The sequence below is a fragment of the Halichoerus grypus genome, chromosome 11 (genome assembly GCF_964656455.1).
Source record: "Halichoerus grypus chromosome 11, mHalGry1.hap1.1, whole genome shotgun sequence".
Taxonomy (NCBI): domain Eukaryota; kingdom Metazoa; phylum Chordata; class Mammalia; order Carnivora; family Phocidae; genus Halichoerus; species Halichoerus grypus.
Genome location: NC_135722.1, coordinates 46,652,099 through 46,676,517, shown reverse-complemented (window position 1 = coordinate 46,676,517; position 24,419 = coordinate 46,652,099). Strand labels below are relative to the sequence as shown.

The following is a 24,419-nucleotide window of genomic DNA, read 5'->3' as shown; positions in this document are numbered from 1 at the left end:
CCTGGAAGGGGCACTGCAGAAGGAACACCAGACCAGGGGACAAGAGGCCTGGCTCCCAATCTGGCCTCTTCCATGAACGCAGTATGTGATCTTGAATAAATTCAATTCCTCTCTGGATCCCAGTTTCCTCCTCTTGTAAAATAAAGGGGCTGGACTAGATCATCTCTGAGGTCCCTGCCAACTCTGATATTTTTATTAAATTAGAAATGGAAAAGGGGGTGCCTGGGTGGCTCAGTCATTAAGCGTCTGCCTTCAGCTCAGGTCATGATCCCCGGGTCCTGGGATCGAGCCCCACATCAGGCTCCCTGCTCTGCGGGAAGCGTGCTTCTCCCTCTCCCACTCCTCCTGCTTGTGTTCCCTCTCTCGCTGTGTCTCTGTCTGTCAAATAAATAAATAAAATCTTTTAGGGAAAAAAAAAATGGAAAAGAAAGGGCGGCTGGGTGGCTCAGTTGGTTAAGCACCTGCCTTCGGCTCAGGTCATGATCCCAGGGTCCTGGGATCGAGCTCCGCACTAGGCTATCTGCTCAGCGGTGAGCCTGCCTCTCCCTCTGCCTGGCGCTCTCCCTACTTGGCGTGCTCTCTCTCTTTCTGTCAAATAAATAAAATCTTTAAAAAAAAAAAAAAGTTAAAGAAGTGTTAAGAGATCATTCACATCAGGCCTTGACTCTGAGGAGTTCCAAGGTAGGACACAGGCTCTCTTAACTGATAGATGATCTCAATGCCCATCTCTGAGGTATAAAACAAAAAACTCTACAGACAACCTGCTCCAAACATAGGACACCAGTACCACACAAATTCATTAAAAACCTAAATTCATTCTAAGACTGTCCTCTTGCTGATATAAATCTTCTATCTCACTGATCAAAAGGTACAGAAACAGGGACGCCTAACTGGCTCAGCCAATAGAGCATGCAACTCTCAATCTTGGGGGTCATGAGTTCAAGCCCCAGGTCAGGCACAGAATTTACTTTTAAAGGGGGGGTTACAGAAATACATAACGAAAGCAAATCCCATGGCTTTGGCACACTCTGTGGTTCAGAGAGCCGAGTAGCTTAATATTTAAAAAAGGAAACATTATACAGCAAAGGTTCTAATGACCTAGAATAATCTACTGCAGTTGATCACTCCAATGGGGGATGGGAAAGTGGGTGGAGGGGGTTCTCCCCAGTGGTGTAGAAACCATCTTACCTGAGGTACTGAGGCTTCCTGATGTGAGTTTTCTTTGCCGGTTTTCCTGATAATGTAACAGGTGGGACCACAAGGCTGATTTCCCCTGGAACCAACACAAGGAAGAAACACCTATCAGTTTAGATTTCAGAGGCCAAGGCATCCAGTGAACACAGTCACAGATAATTTTAACATACAGATATGGGCTTTTACTAAAAAGTATCTCTACTATTTCCTTATCTCGATGTACACCCAGATGCAATGTATACAAATATATCACCCTACTAAAATGCAGGAGAAATATAAAGAAGACTTGAAAGGAATAGAAAAGAGAAATGGTCCACCACTTCAAACAGGACATGGCTAAAAAGAGTCTGCGAATGGACCAGTGGATAAGAAAGAAAAAAAGCAAACAACCTATCAACTTCTAAGTTGGTTAAAGGCCAGCTTGGGTAGAGCATGATGGCTTCTGTACTGAGGAGCTAATATCCAGTCTACAAGATTCTACGATAGCTCCTGAATTTCCTAAAACATTTAAAGGCATTACTGCCCTTAGGGCAGGCTGAAGAGAATAAGCTGTCACTAAGATGAGGATTTACTATTGAAGGTAAAAATGAAGAGGCCTGCAGGAAGGTAGGCTGGTATTTAATTATAGCTAATATAACAGAACCTTAGCATTTTGAAATGTAAGAGTTGCAGTTTAAACTATCTGAGACATGTAGTAATTTGTCACTTTACCAAGGCACAAGTCTGATTAGCATTTGCAATCCTGAGGTAAGGGAGCAATTTGCCTACATGGTGAGTGAGCCCAGCTGGCGACCCAGCCACTGCTTTGTCTCTTTCTAGTCATCCTGCAATACACAGTGCCCTTTGTTAGGTGATAAAAACTTTATTTTAAATTCATGGTAAATGTTTCTATATATCTGATATAACGTAAATGTAGTATTATGCTTTATTTTAGTAGTAGGATTTATTATAATAATTTTATAAATGACTTTAGTTCTATATTTCAGAGAAGTGATAGTAATAATAATAGAAGCTACTATGTCCTGAGACTTGCTACTAAGCACTATGTTAAATGTTCAAAATATAATACTTTATTTAATGCATGTTCAAAATATAATACTTTATTTGATGCTCTCAACAATCCTACAGGATAGGTACCTCTATTTTCATTCTCTTTAGAAAAGAGCAAATTGAGCATCAGAAAGATTAAGTAACTTGTAAAAGATCAGACAGATAGTAAACAGAGTGTTGGGATTCAAGCTTCAATCTAATGGCAGAACCATTGCTCCCAATAATGATACTATATAGACTGCCTGGAAGAGATCATTCAATTTATGAAGTTATACATTCTGAAGAAAATTTTATGCTCTTGGATGAATGTGAGGATTTAAGGTCTCAAGATTTGTCCCTTGAGAATACTGGGGATCTATTTTGTTTCTATCCATTTGATAGATTCTAGGGGGAAAAAAATCAAGCACTTGAATGGAAGAAAACCCTCATCTATAGATCAGAAAGCTGTTAACATAAACTTGCTATATGTTTGGATATCCTATAAGATTTAACCAACTTTAAAAAAAAAAAAAAAAAAAGGAAAAAAGGGGGAGCCTGGGTGGCTCAGTTGAGTATCTGCCTTTGGCTCAGGTCATGATCCCAGAGTCCTGGGATCGAGCCCTGCATCAGGCTCCCTATGGGGAGTCTGCTTCTCCCTTTCCCTCTGCTCACCACCCGCCAATCGTGCTCTCACTCTTTCTCTCTCTCTCTCAAATAAATAAATAATCTTTAAAAAAAAAAAAAAAAAAAAGGATTTAACTAGCTTAAAACAAAACCCAATAATCATAATGGTATTTTTTTATAAAACACACAAGTTAAAACTAGAAAAGACTTTTTTTATTCATTAAGAAACCACATTTTTTTTTTTAATTATGTTCAACAACATCAATGAGACTTACAACTTCCATACACTAACTGGTATATTGATACAATATATGTGAAAGACAATACAAGAGCTTAAAATATTCACACTCTTTGATTTAGTGATTCAGCTTCCAGAAATCTGTCCATCCCTCTACCAAAATGGTTAGAGTAGGCTCCTAAAACAGCAGGGACTTTGGCTTATTCATTACTGTATCCCCAGAATCCAGGAAGACTAGGAAGGCAGACGTGTATGGATGTGACCTACACTAAGTACGGCCAGTCACCAGAGAGCCCTCACATGCAACACTGCCGAAGAGCCAAAGACTACAGCAGCACCAGCCTGCCATGCCAGAAGGACGCCCTGGCTCACGGTGATTTTACCGGAGAGAGAGCAAAGGCAGGAGCGAGAGAGCAGCGCTGGGCTGAATGAAGCTCAGGGATAGGGCACTGGGGACTTTATAGTTCAGGAGCTACGATTATTCTTTTTCCTCTTTTGCACAGAGGCTGACTGAGACTGCAAGGTTCAATTTAGTCTAACTACCCATTTGGGGTATTATACAGGGAAAGCAAAATACAGATAGCACCGGATTCTCCAAGGATGTCATACACAGGTGAGAAACAACCCATTTTCACTTACCCAAAGGGCAGCAGTTACAAAACCAGTATGAAAAAACAAACCTCACCTCTTATTGTTAGAAGAATATACTAGAGAAGGATGCCCATCTCCTTGAAAAATGTCACTGAAAGCCAAAGACAGTTGTGAGCAGTCACGGCCAGTAACAAAATTTAGGAAGCTAGCAGCAAAAACTGCTGTTTGGGTTCTCTCTACTTTCTAAGTAGATTAAAATAGGTAGTTGATCAGTAAGGTGCCCTCAGAAGGGGCAATAAGATCACTCTCTGACAGTGAATTTGGTCACAATGTGGGTGACTGCAGGATCATGCACAATCTCCATGATGGAGTCCAGGTAACCAGGTTACAGAACTTCTGGACTGGAACATAACCAAAGAATGTCTCACCAGGAGAGAGGTGCTCTACACACACGCTAGCAAAGTGAAGGCCTAAGGAGAACATGCGGTAGAAACCCAGCAGAGATAGTCAGTCAATCCGCAGCTGACCATGCATGCATCCCTGAGGGTACTAACACCCTGCCAAAAAGCACACACCCTTGCTTCCCTCTGCTGACAATGTCAGTGCTTCACTTTTCATGCTCCAAATGCAGGATCCAGAACAAAATGGACCCCATTATTTTGTATTGGTTTCTCACTAAACAAGTAGCCTCTATCTATCCAAACTGAGAAGAGACTCAAATGGGCTCCAAAAAATATTCCTCCCATGCTATGGGAATTTTTGCAGAATATGGCTGCAAAGCCTCAGAGGACAGGTTTAGAACATGTGATGATAGGTATTATTTCTTAAAATGCAGGAGAAGGCTCACTAGCTCTCTAGAAATTTTTATGGCAAACATTAAAGTTTGGGGGGGCATACCAAAAAGCTAAAGAGCTCAATTTTAAGTGTCAGGCTCACTCAACTTAAAGGAAAATGATAAAATGATGATGTATATTCTACTCATTTGTTATACAGAAAAGGAAAAAAACAAATTCTTCATGTAGAGCCTAACATAATAGCCACCATATGTTATAAACCTACCACATGCCAGGTATTTATTTTTATTACATCTAATTATCATAACCCTCAAAGGTAGATTTGATTAATTCCTATAGTATGGATAAAGAAAATGAGATTCAAAAATCACAAGTTACTGGAAGTCATCCAGCAGAACTAGGATTCAAATCCCAGTCTTTCTGACTCCAAAGCCCATAGTACTGCTATTATACTAGAGGATTCTCAAATTTTAGGGAGGTGATACACAATTTTTAGCATTAAAAAAATTTATTAACCACACTGTTGTTTATAATACTGAAAAATCAGAAATAACCTAAATAACTAGTAATAAAGGATTGATTCAAACATGGAAAACGTATACAATGGATACAGTAACTAAAACTGAAATCTGAGAAGAGTAGTAATAATGACAAACATTTACAGAGCACATCCCAAATTCCAGGCTCTGAGTTTAGTGCTTCACCTAAACTACCTTAGCAAATCCTCACAAGAATCCTATGGAGGTGGGTACTTTAAAAAGTCCAGCATATACAAGATGAAAGAGAAGCTTAGAAAAACCACAAATCTTGATCAGTTTCATGAAGTTATTAAGCAGGAATCAAACCCAGGTCTATCTGATCCATAGTCTGAGCTCTTAAATACCTACTACAGTATCACCTAAAAATTAGTTAAGGACATGGAAAAAAATACGAGGTAAAAAAAGCAAGTTACAAAACATTATGTACAGTATGATCCCATCTAGATTTTTAAAGTTTTACTGAGATATAATTCACATTACCATAAAATTCACACTTACAAAGTATACGATTTTGTTACAAAAAAAAAAATCTGGTTTTTAGTACGTTCACAGAGTTGTACAACCATCATCACTACCTAATTTTAGAACATTGTCATCACCCAAGGGGCGCCTGGGTGGCTCAGTTGGTGAAGTGACTGCCTTCGGCTCGGGTCATGATCCTGGAGTCCCTGGATCGAGTCCTGCATCGGGCTCCCTGCTCGGCGGGGAGTCTGCTTCTCCCTCTAACCCTCTCATGCTCTATCTCGTTCTCTCTCTCAAATAAATAAATAAAATCTTTAAAAAAAAACAAAACAAAACATTGTCATCACCCAAAAAGAAACCCCATACCCATTATCAGTCACTCCCTAATCTCCTTCGCTCCCATTTCTGATATCCCCTCATCTGCTTTCTGTCTATGGATTTGCCTATTCTGGACATTTTATATAAATGGGATCATATAATATGTGGTCTTTTGTGACTGGCTTCTTTCACTTAGTATGTTGAGCCGTGTATCATCCCTCATTCCTTTTACTGCTGAATTATATTCCATTGTATAGATATCCACAATTTAGTGTATCTATTCATCAACTGATGGACATTTGGGCTGTTCTATTTCTGGCCTATTAGGAATAATGCTGCTATGAACATTTGTGTAAATGTTTTTATACAAACATATGTTTCCATTTATCTTGAGTACATAGCTAAAAGTGGACTCACTGTGTCATATAACACTATGTTTAACACTCTGAGGAACTGCCAGACTATGCTCCAAAATGGCTGCACTGTTTTACATTCCCACCAGCAATGTGTGAAGGTTCTAATTTCTCCAGATCCTTACTAAACTTGTTACTGTCTGTCTTTTTTATTTTAGTTATCTTAGTGGATGTGAAAAAGTATCTCATTGTGGTTGGATTTTTAAATATCCATGGTATGTGGGTACAATGTGCACAGAAAAATGTTTTGAAGGACAGATATGGTAGACTGTCTCTATACCCATGACAATGGCACTCCAGAAGGGCAGAGATCGGGACGCCTGGGTGGCTCAGTCGTTAAGCATCTGCCTTCAGCTCAGGTCATGGTCCCAGGGTCCTGGGATCAAGCCCCACATCGGGCTCCCTGCTTGGCGGGAAGCCTGCTTCTCCCTCTCCCACTCCCCCTGCTGTGTTCCCTCTCTCGCTGTGTCTCTCTCTGTCAAATAAATAAAATCTTAAAAAAAGAAATTAGAAGGGCAGAGATCTTGGTCTGTTTTGTTCACTAACAAACAAGTGCCTGGCACACTGTCAGCCCTCAATAAATACTTGCTGGATACTTACATGTTTTTCTAATTTATCCATATTAAAACTGTTTTTTTTTTTTTTAAAGCTTACTTTAGAGAGAGAGAGAGAACACGAGTGGGGAGAGGGGCAGAGGGAGAGAATCTCAAGCAGACCCCGTGCTGAGTGCAGAGCCCATTGCAGGGCTCAATCTCCATGAGATCTCATGGAGCACGACCCATGAGATCATGACCTGAGCTGAAATCACGAGTCGGACACTTAACCGACTGCGCCACCCAGGCGCCCCTAAAACTGTTTTTGAAAAGATTTCATGTTCTCTTCAAATTTAAAAATGCATAAAAGTAAAAGTTGTCCATCTTGACTAGCTATTCCAAAGAGAGTATTCTGAAATAAGGAAATTCTCTGGTATCAAGCAGTAACAATCAAACTTACTCAATTTCCTGCAGTCCTTTCTCAAATCTTTAGACAGTTAAGCTATCTGTATATAAAAGAAATGTTAATGACAGAACTTTTTCCACTGGAAATGTACCATTAGTGAAGGACCCTTAGAGTACTTATGAGCTCCAAGTTCTTTCTTTTGTGTCCCATCTCCAGACCAGGGCCAGCTGCCAAAAAGGATCTATCAATCTGGCCTTTAGATCTATTTACAATAAGGAAGATGCCACTCTAAAAATGTCTAACACACAGATTCATGAAGCATATTTTTTAAAGAAAATAGTTTGGATCACATTTATTTACTTATTTATTTGTTTAGCTATTTCAAGTCTCACCCCACACATGGCATGCACCATTTTTCAAAGCCAGCCAGCTGGAAGAGTGTGGGAAAGCTAGTAAGTTAAAAGAGAAAGTTTGCTCAGCAGGGAGAGTCTAGACATTCCTTACCTGCTTTACTTGTAGCCCATGACTCCAGATCCTCTCTAGGAGGTCACAAAGGCTGGCAATCAAGGTGTTCTCCTCCACCCCTGTGATGTTCACCTCCCCGTGCCCTAGTTCCACAGCCTCTCGGCCCATCTTCTCCACCAGCATCCTCTTGGTCTACAAGGAATCAGTCAGTAGGATTAGATGACCACAGTGAGCAGGATCACATGCAACTAGAGAGAGCGGTGGTGACCCCTACAGCACATCTGCTGGGCTGGGAAGGACAAGATAAGTAAGACCTAGAGACATAAAATATATTTATTCCCCATCATATAGGTCAGGTCATGGTGGAGTGCATTCTTTAAAAGTTCAGTTACAGGGGCGCCTGGTTGGCCCAGTCATTAAGCGTCTGCCTTTGGCTCGGGTCATGATCCCAGGGTCCTGGGATCGAGCCCCGCATCGGGCTCCCTGCTCAGCAGGAAGCCTGCTTCTCCCTCTCCCACTCCCCCTGCTTGTGTTCCCTTTCTCACTGTGTCTCTGTCAAATAAATAAATAAATATAATCTTTTAAAAAAAATAAAAGTTCAGTTACAAAGATAAGAACACAGCAATCACTGTATGACCATGAGCAAGTGATACCATCACTCTGGATTAATTTTTTGCATTTATGAGATGAAAGAGTTGAATAAAACCCTTTGGTCACAGTCACTTCCGACATTCTCTGTTTCTCATTGTTTAACTGATCTTACCAAACAAACCTGCAAGCATTTAAGGTTAGAAATACATCTGACATACCTGTCAAGGGGATCAAAATTAAGGACAAATAATTTACTTTTGTTTTTCTTTCTTCCAAGATTTTATTTAAATTCAAGTTAGTTCACATATAGTATAGTATTAGTTTCAGGGGTAGAATTTAGTGATTCATCAGTTGCATATAACACCCAGTGCTCATTACCTCAAGTGCCCTCCTTAAAGCCCATCACCCAACTACCCCATCCTCCCACCCATCTGCCCTCCAGCAACCCTCAGTTTGTTCCCTATAGTTAAGAGTCTCTCATGGTTTGCCTCCCCCGTCTTTATCTTATTTTATTTTTCCCTCCCTTCCCCTATGTTCATCTGTTTTGTTTCTTAAATTCCACATGAGTGAAATCATATATTTGTCTTTCTCTGACTTATTTCATTTAGCATAATACCCTCTAGTTCCATCCACGTTGTTGCAAATGGCTGAGTAATATTCCATTGTACATATATACACATCTTTTTTTTTCCCAAGATTTTATTTATTTTTTTTTGTCAGAGAGACAGAGACACAGACAGAGCACCAGCAGGGGGAGCGGCAAGCAGAGGGAGAAGCAGGCTCCCCACTGAGCAAGGAGTGCAATATGGGACTATGACTTGAGCCGAAGGCAGACACTTAACTGACTGAGCCACCCAGGCGTCCCATCACTTTATTTTTTTTAATTTATTTTATCTTTTATTTTTTATTCTAAGTCCAGTGTAATTAACATACAGTGTTATATTAGTTTCAGGTGTACAATATAGTGATTCAATAGTTCCATATATTACTCAGTGCTCATCAAGAAAAAGTGTACTCTTAATCCCCTTCATCTATTTCACCCATCCACCCTCCCACCTCCCCTCTGGCAACGATCAGTTTGTTCTCTACAGTTAAGAGTCTGTTTTTCTGGGCACCCGGGTGGCTCAGTCGTTAAGCGTCTGCCTTCGGCTCAGGTTGTGATCCCAGGGTCCTGGGATCGAGCCCCACATCGGGCTCCCTGCTAGGCGGGAAGCCTGCTTCCCCCTCTCCCCCTGCTTGTATTCCCTCTCTCACTGTGTCTCTCTCTGTCAAATAAATAAATAAAATCTTTAAAAAAAAAAAAAAGAGTCTGTTTTTCGGTTTGTCTCTTTTCTTTGTTCGTTTCTTTCTTAAGTTCAGCATAAGAGTGAAATCATATGGTATTTGTCTTTCTCTGACTGACTTATTTCACTTAGCATAATACCCTCCAGATCCATCCATGTTGTTGCAAATAGCAAGATTTCATTCTCTTTTCTAAGTAATCTTCCTATACATATACACCACTTCTTTTTTATCCATTCATCAATCGATGGACACTTGGGCTGCTTCCATAATTCGGCTATTGTAAATAATGCTACTATAAACATAGGGGTATATATATCTTTTTGAATTAGTGTTTTTGTATTCTTTGAGTAAATACCCAGTAGTACAATTGCTGGAACATAGGGCTGTCCTATTTTTAATTTTTTGAGGAACCCGCATACTATTTTCCACAGTGGCTGCACCAGTTTGCATTCTTACCAACAGTGCACAAGGGGTCCTTTTTCTCTACCATCCTTGTCAACACTTGTTGTTTCTTGTGTTTTTGATTTTAGCTATTCCAACAGGTATGAGGTGATATCTCACTGTGGTTTTGATTTGCATTTCATTGATGATGACCATCTTTTCATGTGTCTGTTGGCCAGCTGTATGTCTTCTTTGGAGAAATGTCTGTTCATGTCTTCTGCCCATTTTTAATTGGATTATTTGTTTTACTGGTGTTGAGTTGTGTAAGTTCTTTATATATTTGGGACACTAACCCTTTATCAGATACGTCATTTGAAAATATCTTCTCCCATTCAGTAGGTTGCCTTTTTTTAGTTTTGTTAATTATTTCTTTTGCTGTGCAGAAGCTTTTTATTTTGATGTAGTCCCAATAGCTTATCAAGAGACATATCTAGAAAGATGTTGCTATGGCCAGTGTCAGAGAAATTACTGCCTGTGCTCTCTTCTAAGATTTTTATGGTTTCAGGTCTCACATTTAGATCCTTAATCCACTTTGAGTTTATTTTTGTGTATGGTGTAAGAAAGTGGTCTAGTTTCATTCTTTTGCGTGTAGCTGTCCAGTTTTCCCAACACCATTTGTTGAAACTGTCTTTTTCCCATTGCATATTCCTGCCTCCTTTGTCAATAATTGACCAAATAGGGCGCCTGGGTGGCTCAGTCGTTAAGCGTCTGCCTTCGGCTCAGGTCATGATCCCAGGGTCCTGGGATCGAGCCCCACATCGGGCTCCCTGCTCTGCAGGAAGCCTGCTTCTCCCTCTCCCACTCCCCCTGCTTGTGTTCCTGCTCTCGCTATCTTTCTCTCTGTCAAATAAATAAATAAAATCTTTAAAAAAATAAATAAATAAAAATAATTGACCAAATGATCTTGGGTTTATTTCTGGACTCTATTCTGTTCCACTGATCTAAGTGTCTATTTTTAAACATAGCACCTATTAACAATAGATTATTGTGCACTTTAAAATATGTTAAGAGAATAGATCTCATGTTAAGTATACTTACCACAAAAAAAACAAAACCCACAAAATAACATAAGGAAATTTTTGGAAGTGACAGATCTGTGTAGCGATAGATTGATTATGGTGATAGTATCATGGGTGTATGCATACGTCCAACTTGTCAAAATGTGTACATTAAAATATGTGTGTAGAGGGCGCCTGGGTGGCTCAGTCGTTAAGCGTCTGCCTTCGGCTCAGGTCACGGTCTCAGGGTCCTGGGATCGAGTCCCGCATCAGGCTCCCTGCTCGGCGGGAAGCCTGCTTCTCCCTCTCCCACTCCCCCTGCTTGTGTTCCCTCTCTCGCTGTCTCTCGCTCTCTCAAATAAATAAATGAAATCTTTAAAAATAAATAAATAAATAAAAATAAAATATGTGTGTAGGGACACCTGGGTGGCTCAGTCGGTTAAGCTACCCACTCTTGATCTCAGCTCAGGTCTTGATCTCAGGGTCATGAGTAGGTGTGGAGTCTACTTAAAAAAAAAATATGTGTAATTTTTTGTATATCAAGTATACCTCAATAAAGCTTAAAAACATTACTATCTGTAGAATTGAAAAAACATCCAAACAATAAGTTTAAACTGAACAACACACTTTGGCCTGGCACATAATTGGCACCCAGTAAATTCTTGTGTCTAGATAATGATACTACTGCTATCAAATTAAAACAGAGAGGCAAAAACATTTTCATGTGTGTAAGATTAATGTGTTGAAGACAATTCAACTACAAGGATTTCATGTAAGTAATGTAAGATGTCTAAAATTGAAAACTACATCCATCTCTCAGTTTTAAAAAATACATATTAAATTAATATCAAGCAAAGTGTGCCTGCTCTCCAGTAATGGTATATTTATTTAAAACAAATACACCTAATTCCAAGTTAACAGGATCTTAAAATCAGTACTATCCCATTATATTAACAATATTTTTAAAGCCAAGGAAGAGCGGTCAGAGCCCAGATGTGGTCTCCCCTTGGCCGCCAAGGAAGAGAGCACACATTCACGAGCAACCATAGCTCACCTTGTTGCGGCATTCCTTGAGCAGGCCCTCTACAAACTTCCAGTTGGTCTGAGCAATCACTGATGGGGACAGGTTGGACAGTTTGGGCTGGCGGATGGTACTGCCCATATTCCTGGCTTCCTGGATGTACTTCTACAGCAAACAGAAAAATCAAAGGCTGTTTGGATCCATGCACACAAACCACAGTGACCAGTACTAATGAGAGCCTGAAGAGGGCACTACTATCACCCCACACTTTCTTACTGCCTCTTTCTTACGCTTACAGTTGGAGGTGGAAAGCTTAAAATGCAATTCTTGCAGCAAAAAGAAAAACTAAGACAATATGATAAGTTTTCTCTGATGTAAGGCATTTCATGAGTACCGTAATTACCTTTGCTTTAATGGTATGAGAGGTAAAGAGCACATGGCTAACACATAGCTAACACATGGCTGCAGCATGTATAGCTCAGTGTACAAACCCACTCAAATTTCAAAGTACTAATGAGAAACTCATTTTCTCCACCATGCTGCGAGGAGTTTAACTCTTCCGCCCATATCAAAAATATCTACCCTTACTATCATGAAGTATAGCCTTGCTAAATTAGGGCCTGGAAAATAAGAGTGCACATTCAAAACAACAACTGCATCTTCTGTTTTTCTACAATGTGCTGGTGATTCTCCATATGCTATTTGTTTTAACACAGAGCTCACATCAATTCAGTGAACTGCGCACTGACATCCTATCAGCAGCGCAAGTTCGCAACCAGTATTTTTACCCTAGACTTTCCAGTAGTACAATTCTGTCCATTCTATCTTCTGGTCCTCAATCTGCCCCTCCTACCAACCCCCAAGGTTAGGCTTCAATTCCTTCACCTGGACTACTGCTACCTGCCTCCTAGTTTGTTACCTACCTCCTCTCCTGTACCTCTTTACTCCAAAGTATTCTGTCCACAGCCTCCATTACACAACAACTACCAAGCGTTTGCTCCTCCATTTCTTCTACTTGAATGCTCTTATTTGTCTCTCACAATCCCATCATCCTTTGAGGCTTAAAGAGATGATGGCTCCCTCGGTCTTATTTGAATACTATGCCAGGTAGAACTGAGCTCTGATCATCAGAGATCAAACACTGACTTGCCTCTCATATGGCCCTTTCCAAAGACTATTCTACTAAAGTTATTTGTGTATCTGACTTTGTTCCCTTAATAAACTGGTATTCCCTGAGGACAAGCCTACCTCCCCTGTCATCTTTTTATTTCAGAGTGCTTACTACAGTGATTTGACCAAAAAAACATGCTCAATAAACACTGCTAAAAAAAGTAATATGGAGGTGAGGTGGAAGACCCAGGGGACACTTCTAAAATAACACCAATACCCCAAATCCCTTATGCTACCTTCATAAAAAGTCTAAGCACAATCATATTCTTTAAATCAGCAGTTAAAAATTCATAACCATACCCTGCAATTCTAATTTATTCCTTTAAAAAACAGCAAAGACAAAATGGTATTTGTTTTCCCATTCACTGAGGTGCCAGACACATTTGAAAACAGTATGCTTTAACAGGTTTTAAATGTATAAAATGTAAATTGCAGGGTCTTTTCTCAAAGAGAAGTTCCTGAAATGGGACTCTGAAGGTGAAGCTCCATTTTCACAACTTCTCTGCAACTAAGTAAGGCAGGGTCTCCATCCTGAGGTTTAGAACTAGAAACTTCACTGGGAACAAGTTACAGTAGAGCTAAGAAACTCAGCTGGTAAACTCAGGAGGTCAATTCAGGAATCCCTAATCCCCAGGCACCTGATGATAACATTCTTCTCTTTTGTACCTCTAAGAAAAAAAGTCAAGATTACCCGATTTAAATTAAGATACATAAAAAATAGAAGAAAAGCTCCCTACTCCCCAGTTTCAGAGATTCACAGTATTAACTCAAGTCCAGCTTTTCTTCCTTCTCACTCTAACAGAATTAACTTCTTTACTACCATACTACACACACAAAAAGCCTCACAAATTTTAAAAGTATTCTCCCAAATTTCAGACTCTTATCTTCTGAGGTTCCTATCACACTCCCCAGAGATCATACATGACTGAGTACTGAAAGGACAGTGAAAGGCTCTCTTCTTAAGCAGGACATCATTCCTAATGGGGCTACAAACAGGGTGTGGCTCAGGGAGAGGATCTACATGGTTAATAGTCAGCTGTCACTTGCAGAACATCGTACATTCTGGATTTGTCATAACCAAGGCCCAGTATCAGGTATCAGGAACTAACCCTAGTATTAACCCTTCTTTATGGGGAGAGGTCATTGCTAAGACATTTGAATTAGATCAGAGGCCAAGGAAATGGGAAAGAGGAGAGTATAAAATAGTCATAGTGTCACTGTCTGTCACTCTTAAGGTGTCTTACCTCTCTCTGGTCATTATCTAAACGCAGGTGTTCTGTGTGCTGCTTCTGCCGATCTTTCCGCCTCCACTGGGCAGGGGCATTCCTTTTTGTCCACCTGACAGAATCCAAGCAGGCAAATTATGAACATCGCACTAAAAAAGTAAAGTCAAGTTACTGACAGGAGAGAGCCTGGACATCTAGGGAACAACACTGGGCATGGAAAAACGACCAAAAGTCACCAGAGATAGCTCAGAGACCTTGAAGAAAAGGAGCTTAGACCTCAGTGACTAGGCAAGAGAAACTCCTCAGGGAACACAGACATAGCTCTCTTAAAACATGTACAAAAACACGTCATATGCAGACCCAAAACTATACTCATTCAACTTTGTCTGGGCTTTGATACACTCATCTCCAAAAGTAACTAAAAAAGAGCAACCCTGCTAAAGTAATTACTTTCAGTTCAGACTCCAATTATTTCAATTACCACTTACTGAAGATACAATGCTAGCTAGGTATGGTATGGAATTTAGCTGAGAGATGACTGCAACCTATCTGCAGCCTGGCTTTCTGCAGCTTCTGGGCATGTGGAGCTATCCCAATTTGCAGAGTAGAGACAGGAATTAATTATACTTTGTCACCGTATTCTTGTTCAAACAAGTGAACAACCTGACAGTCTGGGTCTTTTCCATATTTGCTTTACAAAATTCCAGGAGTCTTCTATCAGCTCAGGCCCAGATACTAGATAGCCCTCACCACCTTGGTTAGGGAGCTGGATCAGGGAATCCCTGGGTTGACTCACTTGTTGCTGGCTGGCCCAGTGGAAAGTACATCAGACTGCAACTTAGGGAAAAAGCCCGGCTCATACTTCCCTTGCCCAATCTTCATGTCAAGTAAATGGGGGTGAATCGCAGTATGGTCAATTTTTGCCAGACGCAGTTCAATTGCTTTCTCTGGATGAGAACAACAAAAATAAGTCAAATATTTTTTTTAAATATACCATATTTTAGGCCATAAAATAAGTCTCAATACATTTAAGATCATTTGAATCATACAAAATATGTCCTCTGACCACAATAATCAATAATAACATCTTAAAACTAAGTAACACACTTCTATATAAAACTCATGGGTCAAAAAGAAATCAAAAGAGAAATAAAGTTTCCTGAAACTGAATAAAGATGAAAACACAAAATATCAGCATATGTCATTAAAATATTACTCAAAAGGAGATTTACAGCACTAAATACCTATTTTAGAAAAGGAAAGTCTCAAACTAATGACCTCAGCTTCCACCTTAAGAAACCAGAAAAAGACAAGGAAATTAAATCCAGAGCAAATACAAGAAAGGAAAAAATAAAGGCCAGAATAAAATCAATGAAACAGCAAACAGAGAAAATTAAAAATCCAAACAGTAGTTCTTTCAGAAGATCAGTAAAACTAATAAAAAAAGTCTGGTCAGGATAAAAAGTAAAAGACACAAATGAACATTATCAGGAATGAGGTGACATTGCTACAGATTCTACGGATATTAATACAGGAATATTCAAATAATTTAATGTCAACAAATTTAACAATAGGTTAGATGGAGAAATTCCTTGAAAAACACAAACTGCAAAAGCTCATTTAAGAAGAAACAGATATGAATAGCCTTATATCTATTTTAAAAATTGAATCTGTAGTTTATTTATTTTATTTTTTTAGTAGGCTCCACACCCAGTGTAGGGCTTAAACGCACAACCTTGAGATTAAGAGTCACTTGCTCTACTGACTGAGCCAGCCACAGATCCCCGAATCTGTAATTCAAAACCTTCCCACAAAAAACTCCAGGCCCAGATGGCTTCACTGATGAATTCTGCCAAACATCCAAAGAAGAAATAGTATCAGTTACACAAGCTCTCAAGGAAACTGAAGAGGAAAGAATACTTGCCAACTTATTCTTTGAAGCTAGCATTATCCTAATACCAAATCAGACCAAAATATTACCAAAAAAAACTATGAACCAATATCCCTCATGAACATAGATGCAAAAATCCTAAACAAAATTTTTGTAAATCTAATCCAATAATATACAAAAAGGATAATACATCATGACCAAATACAGTTTATTTCAGGAATTCAAGTTGATTTACACATTCAAAAATCAATGAATGTCGTCATTCACCAAATTAAAAAACTAAATCTAATAACCGTATAATTACCTCAACAGATGCAGAAAAAGCATCTGACAAAATACAACATCCACTTCTGATAAAAATTCTCAACAAACTAGTAACAGAAACAAATATCGATCTAATAAAAGATATTCACTGAGGGGCACCTGGGTGGCTCAGTCAGTCGAGCATCCAACTCTTGATTTCAGTTCACGTCATGAACTCAGGGTAGCGAGATTGAGCCCCATGTTGGGTTCCGTGCTCAGTGGGGAGTCTGCTCGAGATTCTCTCTCCCTCTCCCTCTGCCCCTTCCCCTCCATGTGCTTGCTTGCTTTCTCTCTCAAAATAAATAAATAAATCTTAAAAAAAAAAAAGATATCCACTGAAAAACCTACAGCTAACATCATACTTAATGGTGAATGCTTTCCCCTAAAATCAGGAATAAGACAACAATGTCCACTATCACCACGTCTATTTGACACTGTAGTAAAGGTTCTAGCCAGTGCAATATGGTTAAGATAAAGAAAAGACATCTGGATTGAAAAGGAAAAAGTAAAACTATCACTATTTGCAGGTAATATGATTATGTAGAAAAATCTGCTAGAATGTACAAAAAACTACTAGAAATAATATAGTACGGCTGTAGGGCACATATCAATATACAGAACTTGTATTTCTAAATATTAGCAATGAACAATCAGAAATTAAAATACCAAAAAATATGACATACTTAAAAGACAAATCTGACAAAAGATAGGCAAAACTTGCACAGTGAAAACTATATAACACTGCTGAGAGAAACTAAAGAAGACCTAAATGACCTAAATGAATGGAGAGATATGCCATGTCCACAGATCAGAAAACTCAATAACGTTAAGGTGTCAAATCTCCCTAAATATATCTATAGATTCAAGGCAATTTCAATCAAAATCTCAGAAGGTTATTTGTGAAAATTGGTAAGCTGATCCTATATATATATGAAATACAAAGAACCCAGAATAGTCAAAGCAAATTTGAAAAAGAAGAATAAAGTCGGAGGACTAACATTACCTGACTTCAAGATTTCATATAAAGCTACAGTAATCCAGACAATGTGGTACTGATGTAAATGGAGACTAAAAGATTAATGAAACAGAACAGAGAATCCAGAAATAGACCCACATGTATATAGATCACGGATATTTTGACAAAGGTTAGAAGGCAATTCACTGGAGAAAGGATAGTCCTTGCTGGCTAATGGAACATAATTTAAAAAAAAAAAAAAAAAAAAAAGGATATTCTTTTCAACATGTGATGCTGGAACAAGTGGATATCCACATGGAAAAAATGACCTTGGATCCTTAGCTTACACTATCTATAAAAATTAACTTGAAATGGATCATAGGCCCAAATATAAAGCCTGAAAACATAAAACTTCTAGAAAGAGATATAGAGAAAAGAAAATCTATCTGTGACCTTGGTTAAGCAAAAATTTCTTACATATAATACCAAAAGTATAATCCATTTTCTCCCTAAGGATTTTATTTTTAAGTAATCTCTACACCCAACATGGGGCTCAAACTCACAACCCTGAGATCAAGAATCTCATGCTCTACCAACTGAGCCAGCCAGGCAACCCCATTTTTTTTAAAGATTTGATCCATTTTTTAAAAAACTGATAATTCAGTCCTCTTCAAAATTTAAAATGTTGTTCTTAAAAAACCACTGTTAAGAGAACAAAAAGACAAGCCATAGAGTAGGGTCAATAAATGTAAATCATATATCTGATAAAGGACTTGTATCCAGAATATATAAACAACTTTCAAAACTCAAAAAACAAACAAAAAAAACCCAAAAAGGTGGGGGGGGAGACACTTCACCGGAAAAGATGAAATGAATGAATGGCAAATAAGCAGACGGAAAAATGTTCAACATCATTTGTCATCAGGAACACCCAAATCAAAACCACAATGAGGTATTACTACAAACCTAGTAGAATGGCTAAAATGGAAAAGACTGACCATACTCAATGTTGGCAACAATGTAGAGTAACTATAACTGTTATACACTAGTGGGAATATAAAATGTACAACCAGCCACTTTGAAAGACAATTTGTCAGTTTCTTTAAAAAAGTCAACATACAAATATCACATGATCCAGTCATTCCACTCCTAGGTATTTATGCAAGGGAAAGGAAAACATGTAAACAAATGTTCATAGCCCAAATGCCTACCAACTGGTAAATAAACAAACTTCAGTAATATCCATACAATGGAATACTACTCAGCAATAAAGGGAATATGAATGAACCTCAAAATAATTATGCAGAGTAAAAGAAGCCAAACTAAACAACAACAACAACAAAAACATACTGTGTGATTCCATTTATATAAACTTCTAGAAAATGAAAACTCTATAGTAGCAGAAATCATAGCACTGGTTGCCTCAGGATTTGGGGAGAGAATGGGGAGGGGACAGGTTGGAGGTATTACAAAAGGCCATGAGAAAACTTTTGAGGGTGATGGGTGTATTTGCTTGTTCTTGATATAAATTTAAACATATATCAAAATTTTAAGTATGTGCAGTTTTCTTATATGTCAATTATACTTCAGAAAAAAAAATTTAAAGATTTTATTTATTTATTTATGAGAGAGAGAGAGTGCACAAGCAGGGGGAGCGGCAGGCAATGAGAGAAGCAGGCTACCTGCTGAGCAGGGAGCCTGCTGAACTCAATCCCAGGATCATGACCTGAGCAGAAGGCAGACGCTTAACCGACTGAGTCACCCAGCTGTGCCCAGAAAAATATTTTCTTAATATTTTATGTATTTATTTGAGAGAGAGAGAGAGCACAAGCTGAGGGGAAGGTTAGAGGGAGAGGGAGAAGGAAAAGCAGACTCCCTGATGAGCGGGGAGCCCAGCCTGGGGCTCGATCCCAGGATCCCGAGATCACGACCTGAGCCGAAGTCAAACACTCAACCAACTGAGCCACCCAGGCACCCCTAAACTTCAAAAATTTTAAAGAATAAGGCAGGTCCCCACCTGTGAGCACAGTGAGCCCTGAAGGGTTCATAACCTGGACCAATCTGTGGGAGCCTGCCTACAGGTTGGGAGGAGGAACAGGCTCATGTGCACTTTGTTTCTCACCACACCTCCAGCCCTCATATTTGTAGCACCTCTAGATTGGTGTGAGTCATGAGCCAAGCCAGCCAATTAAAAAAAAAAAAAAATTAAAGAGTATGAACAAAAAAAGCTGGTAACCCTCTTGGTATTTCCTAGAGTCATATAAAAACATCTCAGCCTTTGGGTCTTGATGTTATCCTAGGTCAAGCCACCTTCTCATTTTGGGCCTTCCTCACTTCTTCCCGCCCTTACTCTCATTCAACAGAACTTATTCAGTGTCTAAAATGTGCCAGGTGCTATTCTAGGCCCTGCAGATACAATGGTGAATCAAAGGAACATCTTTATCTATAAAATTAGTGGGTTAGAACAATTGATTGCCATCAAGATCCCTTTTTTTTTTTTTTTTAAAGATTTTATTTATTTATTTGACAGAGAGAGACACAGCGAGAGAGGGAACACAAGCAGGGGGAGTGGGAGAGGGAGAAGCAGGCTTCCCACGGAGCAGGGAGCCCAATGTGGGGCTTGATCCCAGGACCCTGAGATCACGACCTGAGCCGAAGGCAGACGCTTAACGGCTGAGCCACCCAGGCGCCCCAAGATCCCTTTTAAATGTAACATTTTAAAAGATCTCCAAAAAGACCCTTTTAGCTAACTGAACATAATAATAAAAAATTTAAAAATAAAAATTTTAAGAAAAAAAAAATCCTTTTAGTTATGTTTTTACCATTTTCCAATCAGATTGCTTCAAGAAGTTGAGGTGTGAGATGTGAGATGGGGTGAGGTGACTGAACTAGTCCTCCAGGCTAGGGATCTGAGACCAATGGCAAGAACCCTGCTCTCGCATATTTGGAGTACATCTCTCTAGGGCATACCTAAAATATTGCCATTATTCCTAAGAGCAGAGCACAGAGTTGCCGAAGGGTCTGTGACACCCATTTTTCTGAAATGAGTCATACAAATGAGGGTTAGGTGACCCTCCTTCCATATCCTAAACCCCACATTCTAACAAGCCCATAAGAACATGTGCTCTGGCCACAACTGAGACCAGAGTAATTTAAATCCATATGCTGCAGTGCTTGGTGTTCAACAAATGGATTACAGATGGGCTGAGAATTGATTGCCTAGACCCCTGCGGCAGATGGGCAAGGCCTCAAGTGACTAGAGCTTCTCATTTTATAGCCTCTAGCTATACGCAAACTCCTCCCTTTATTTCAGTGAATCATATACAAATATTATCATTTTCAAGTGTAACACAACATGAAAAGATTGGGAAGTCCTGATTTAAACTGATGGCTTGGGAGACATTTCTCTAACCCGACACTCTTTAAAAAAAATCTCCATCAAACTTCCCAGGACCAAAATCTTAGGCAGGGTTCAGGAATACAAAGCCTGATGTGTTCCAGGAGGCAGGCATGACTATGTTAGAGTAATCCACTTGCATAGGCAACATGTCCTCATGTCATCTTAATGAAAAGCCTGGAACAAGAGTTGAAAGGTAAAGAGAGAAGGCTAGAGAACATAAGTTTGACAAAGAAAGGACTCTGTCCAAATTGTCACCAGTTTTGGGGCGCCTGGGTGGCTCAGTCGGTTAAGTATCCGACTCTTGATTTCAGCTCCGGTCAGGATCTCAGAGTCATGAGACTGAGTCCCACATCAGGTTCCATGCTCAGTGCAGAGTCTGCTTGTGATTCTTTCCCCCTCCCACTCCCTACCCCCTCTGCTCTTCCTCACACTCCTGTGCATGCACTCACACACTCATTCTCTCTCTCAAATAAAATCTAAAAAAAATTTTTTTAAATTGTCACCAGTTTCATCTTCAAAACCTAGAAAAATGCCTGGCACATTCATTCACCCAGTAAATATCTGTTGAACACTTACTGTATGTTGAGCATGTAACAGGTATTATACAATTTGGTAAATGAATGAACAAAATATACAAAAAGGCTCCAGCAAGGACATTGAACAACCCACAAGGAAGTGAACATACTACTTAACGTGACAGCTCAAATGAGACTATTCTCTAGCTAAGCTGATCTAGATAGGGCCTCTGTGAACAAAAAGTTCTTTTCGATCACGCACGTAGCAAACAACTTTTAACATCTATATGTGTTAGGCCAATACTAGCAGATTAGGGGCAGGAAAATGAGTATATAGTCTCTGCTCTTAAATTTTCCCCTGATAGTAACAGCTCAAACTAATAGAGATTATAGAGAAGAGGCAAGAACAAAGCACCACAGGAGCACAGAGGGGGAATCCACGGACTCAGCCTGAGGTCCTCAGAGGAAAAGACATTTCACCTAAGTTTTTGTGGCAAATACTGTCAAGTGCCTAATCATAACTCATTCACCCCTTCTTTCTTGCTAATAGGGCCCTGATATTGTTCAGGGTAACATTACACCCAGTTCAATACTCACTTTCACAGCCTCCCTTGCACTTAAGGGTGGTCATATAACATGGTCATGGCCTATGAGACAACAGAAGTTATTGGGAATTTCCGGGAAAGCTTTAGTTTTCTGATACAAGAGGGAAAATACCACTGGTATCAACCTTCCCCTCTTCTTGCCCTGAATGTGAACATAAAAAGCCTCTTGTAACCATGAGGCAACAAGTATGAATATAAAAGTCAATATGTTAAGGATAACTGAGTGAAAAGATAGAATTTCAGTTCTTAATTACACTGTTGAGCAACTGAGCCAACACCAAAACCACTAATTCTGCATTTCTTACTAATTTGAGAAAAATAACCCCCATCCGTCTAACCCAAAGCTGATTAAATTCTCTATTACTTATAGCAGGATCCACTCCTAACTGACACAGTGTGAAAGGAGAAGAAGTTTGCCAGGCAAAAAAAGGGGGAGGCTATGGGAGTAATTTACACAAAAGCAGAAACAGGGAGAGAAGCTGGCATGTTTAGGCACAGGGACACCTTAGTGACATAATCCAAGGCAAGGACAGCACCAAGAAGACCTCACCTGCTTCATCCACAGTGGTGCACTTCTGGTACATGGATGTGCGGAGAGTAGGTGTCCGAACATTCAACAGCCTGATTTTGTCTACTCGGGAATCAAATACCCGGAGCACAGGGTCTTTATCATCATCGTCATGACACATGATTTTGTTGTCAATGAAAGAAGCAAACATCTGGGTCTCTAGGAACCTTGAGAGGAAGGGCAGATATGGCTCAGGCTGGTCTGACAGAAAAGAGGCCTGGTGGGACCAAAAGGAAACACAGTCATTGACAGGGAAGAGCGAAGCAGGTATATCAGCCTTAACCAGCAAAGGCAACACACCCAAGGGATCCAGTAGGTTAATTTTTCTCTGAAGTTTCCCAGGTCTTTGAAAAGCAAACAGCAAAATCTCTTCATCATTTTGTTTTTTTTTTTAACACTCATATAATTTCAAACATCCTGAAACTTTGACACACTAGCCCAAACTTACTCAGGTAACCTACTGTGGCAACCGATCTTCCCAGAATCCTGATGCTCAACCTGCATGTGCACCTTAGCCTAAGAGAGCTCTCAGACTCAAGGTAAATCACCTGATGGTAATAACCAGGACTCTGTTCTAAAGCAAGATCTTATATTTCATCAACATCACAAGGATTATGAACTTGTTTCCAGCATACAATGCAAGAAAACTCATCTTCAGTTAAATATCCAAGAGGGTCTGGCATGTTCTCATTCCTCACCACCTCTCCAGCAGGATTACTCACTTTATCAAAGTTTTGCATCTGCTCCCTGTTGGTAAACCAGGACTCCTTATCCTGGCTGGGCTGAATGACAAACACCTCATAGTCTGCAAACATCTGAGTGAAACGATTTGCAAAAACTTCGCGGATCTGAATGTTTAGCTGGTAAATCCTGAGTTCTTCCTCATCACACTGAACCTTCAGATCCTTATTGCTGCTGGGGTCTTCACGCACTTCCAGCTACAGAAAAAGAAAAAACAGCTGAAAATATAACCTTTTTCTTTATCCCAAAAAAATGCAACTCATCTGTCCCCCACCTCCTCCTACCTTCCCCGCACCTTCCCCCAACAGTGGTCATTACTTTGCAGAAAATGGAGAAAAGAAACAAAAGAAAAAAAATGAAAGGAATTTTGACACACACAAGAGAAAAATGAGGGTGTTGGCACTTGCAGGTACCCAGGAACTCAATGATAGTAGAAATAAGATCATTATGGGCAGAGATTCAGCAATAGAGGAAAAGCCGCCACTTATCTCAAGGGTCAGGGAAAGGAGGAAATCTGGAAAGTCAATGAGAAAATGATAATGCAAAGCAACAAAGTCAGACTCTGGCTCTCCCTTCATCTCTTTGATTTTCTCCCCCACATCACTGATCTTATCTATCTCCCTAAGAATTTCTCCTTACTGTGTCTGTTTTAACCTCTCTAAATATTCCTCTGCTCCTCTTTAGCCATGATTTTTAAAAAATATCTGCTTTCCTAACTAAATAGAACAGGAAAATGAAATGTTTCACACTTTACTAAAAAAAACAGCCCAACAAAATGATTACATTGGCCCATTCTGCTTATATGTAATTTACAAAAATAACTTAACAGTGAGAATGGGGGAGTGTGAAGAAATGGGTAAAAAAACTACAGAAAGCTGATAGTCTCATCAAAGTCGGGAGATGGAAAGCTAACTTCAGCCTAGAAAGCGCATAGGACTAGCATTCAGGAGGACCAGGATCTAGCCTCTGCTCAGTCACATACTAGACACTTAATCTTGGGCTCTCTTAGCCTTGGTTTCTTGAGCTATAAAACAGTGTTAACCATACCTGCTCTGCATGCTGTAGGTTGCCGTGAAACTCACAGGGCAATGGATTTGGAAGAGG

General features: G+C 39.6%; 1 protein-coding gene across 4 annotated transcripts in view; it reads right to left on the bottom strand.

Moving 5' to 3' along the window:
- The window catches only part of DENND5A (DENN domain containing 5A), a 103,040-nt gene that overhangs the window by 12,760 nt on the left and 65,861 nt on the right, over window positions 1–24,419 (bottom strand). For all 4 annotated transcript variants that reach the window (XM_078058415.1, XM_078058416.1, XM_036068899.2 and 1 more), the window contains 7 exons: window positions 23,297–23,512; window positions 22,557–22,791; window positions 15,134–15,284; window positions 14,356–14,449; window positions 11,975–12,106; window positions 7,646–7,798; window positions 1,189–1,273 (listed from right to left, as the gene is read on the bottom strand). In XM_078058415.1, coding sequence (XP_077914541.1) covers window positions 1,189–1,273; window positions 7,646–7,798; window positions 11,975–12,106; window positions 14,356–14,449; window positions 15,134–15,284; window positions 22,557–22,791; window positions 23,297–23,512 — 1,066 coding nt within the window. The remainder of the gene's footprint in view (window positions 1–1,188; window positions 1,274–7,645; window positions 7,799–11,974; window positions 12,107–14,355; window positions 14,450–15,133; window positions 15,285–22,556; window positions 22,792–23,296; window positions 23,513–24,419) is intronic.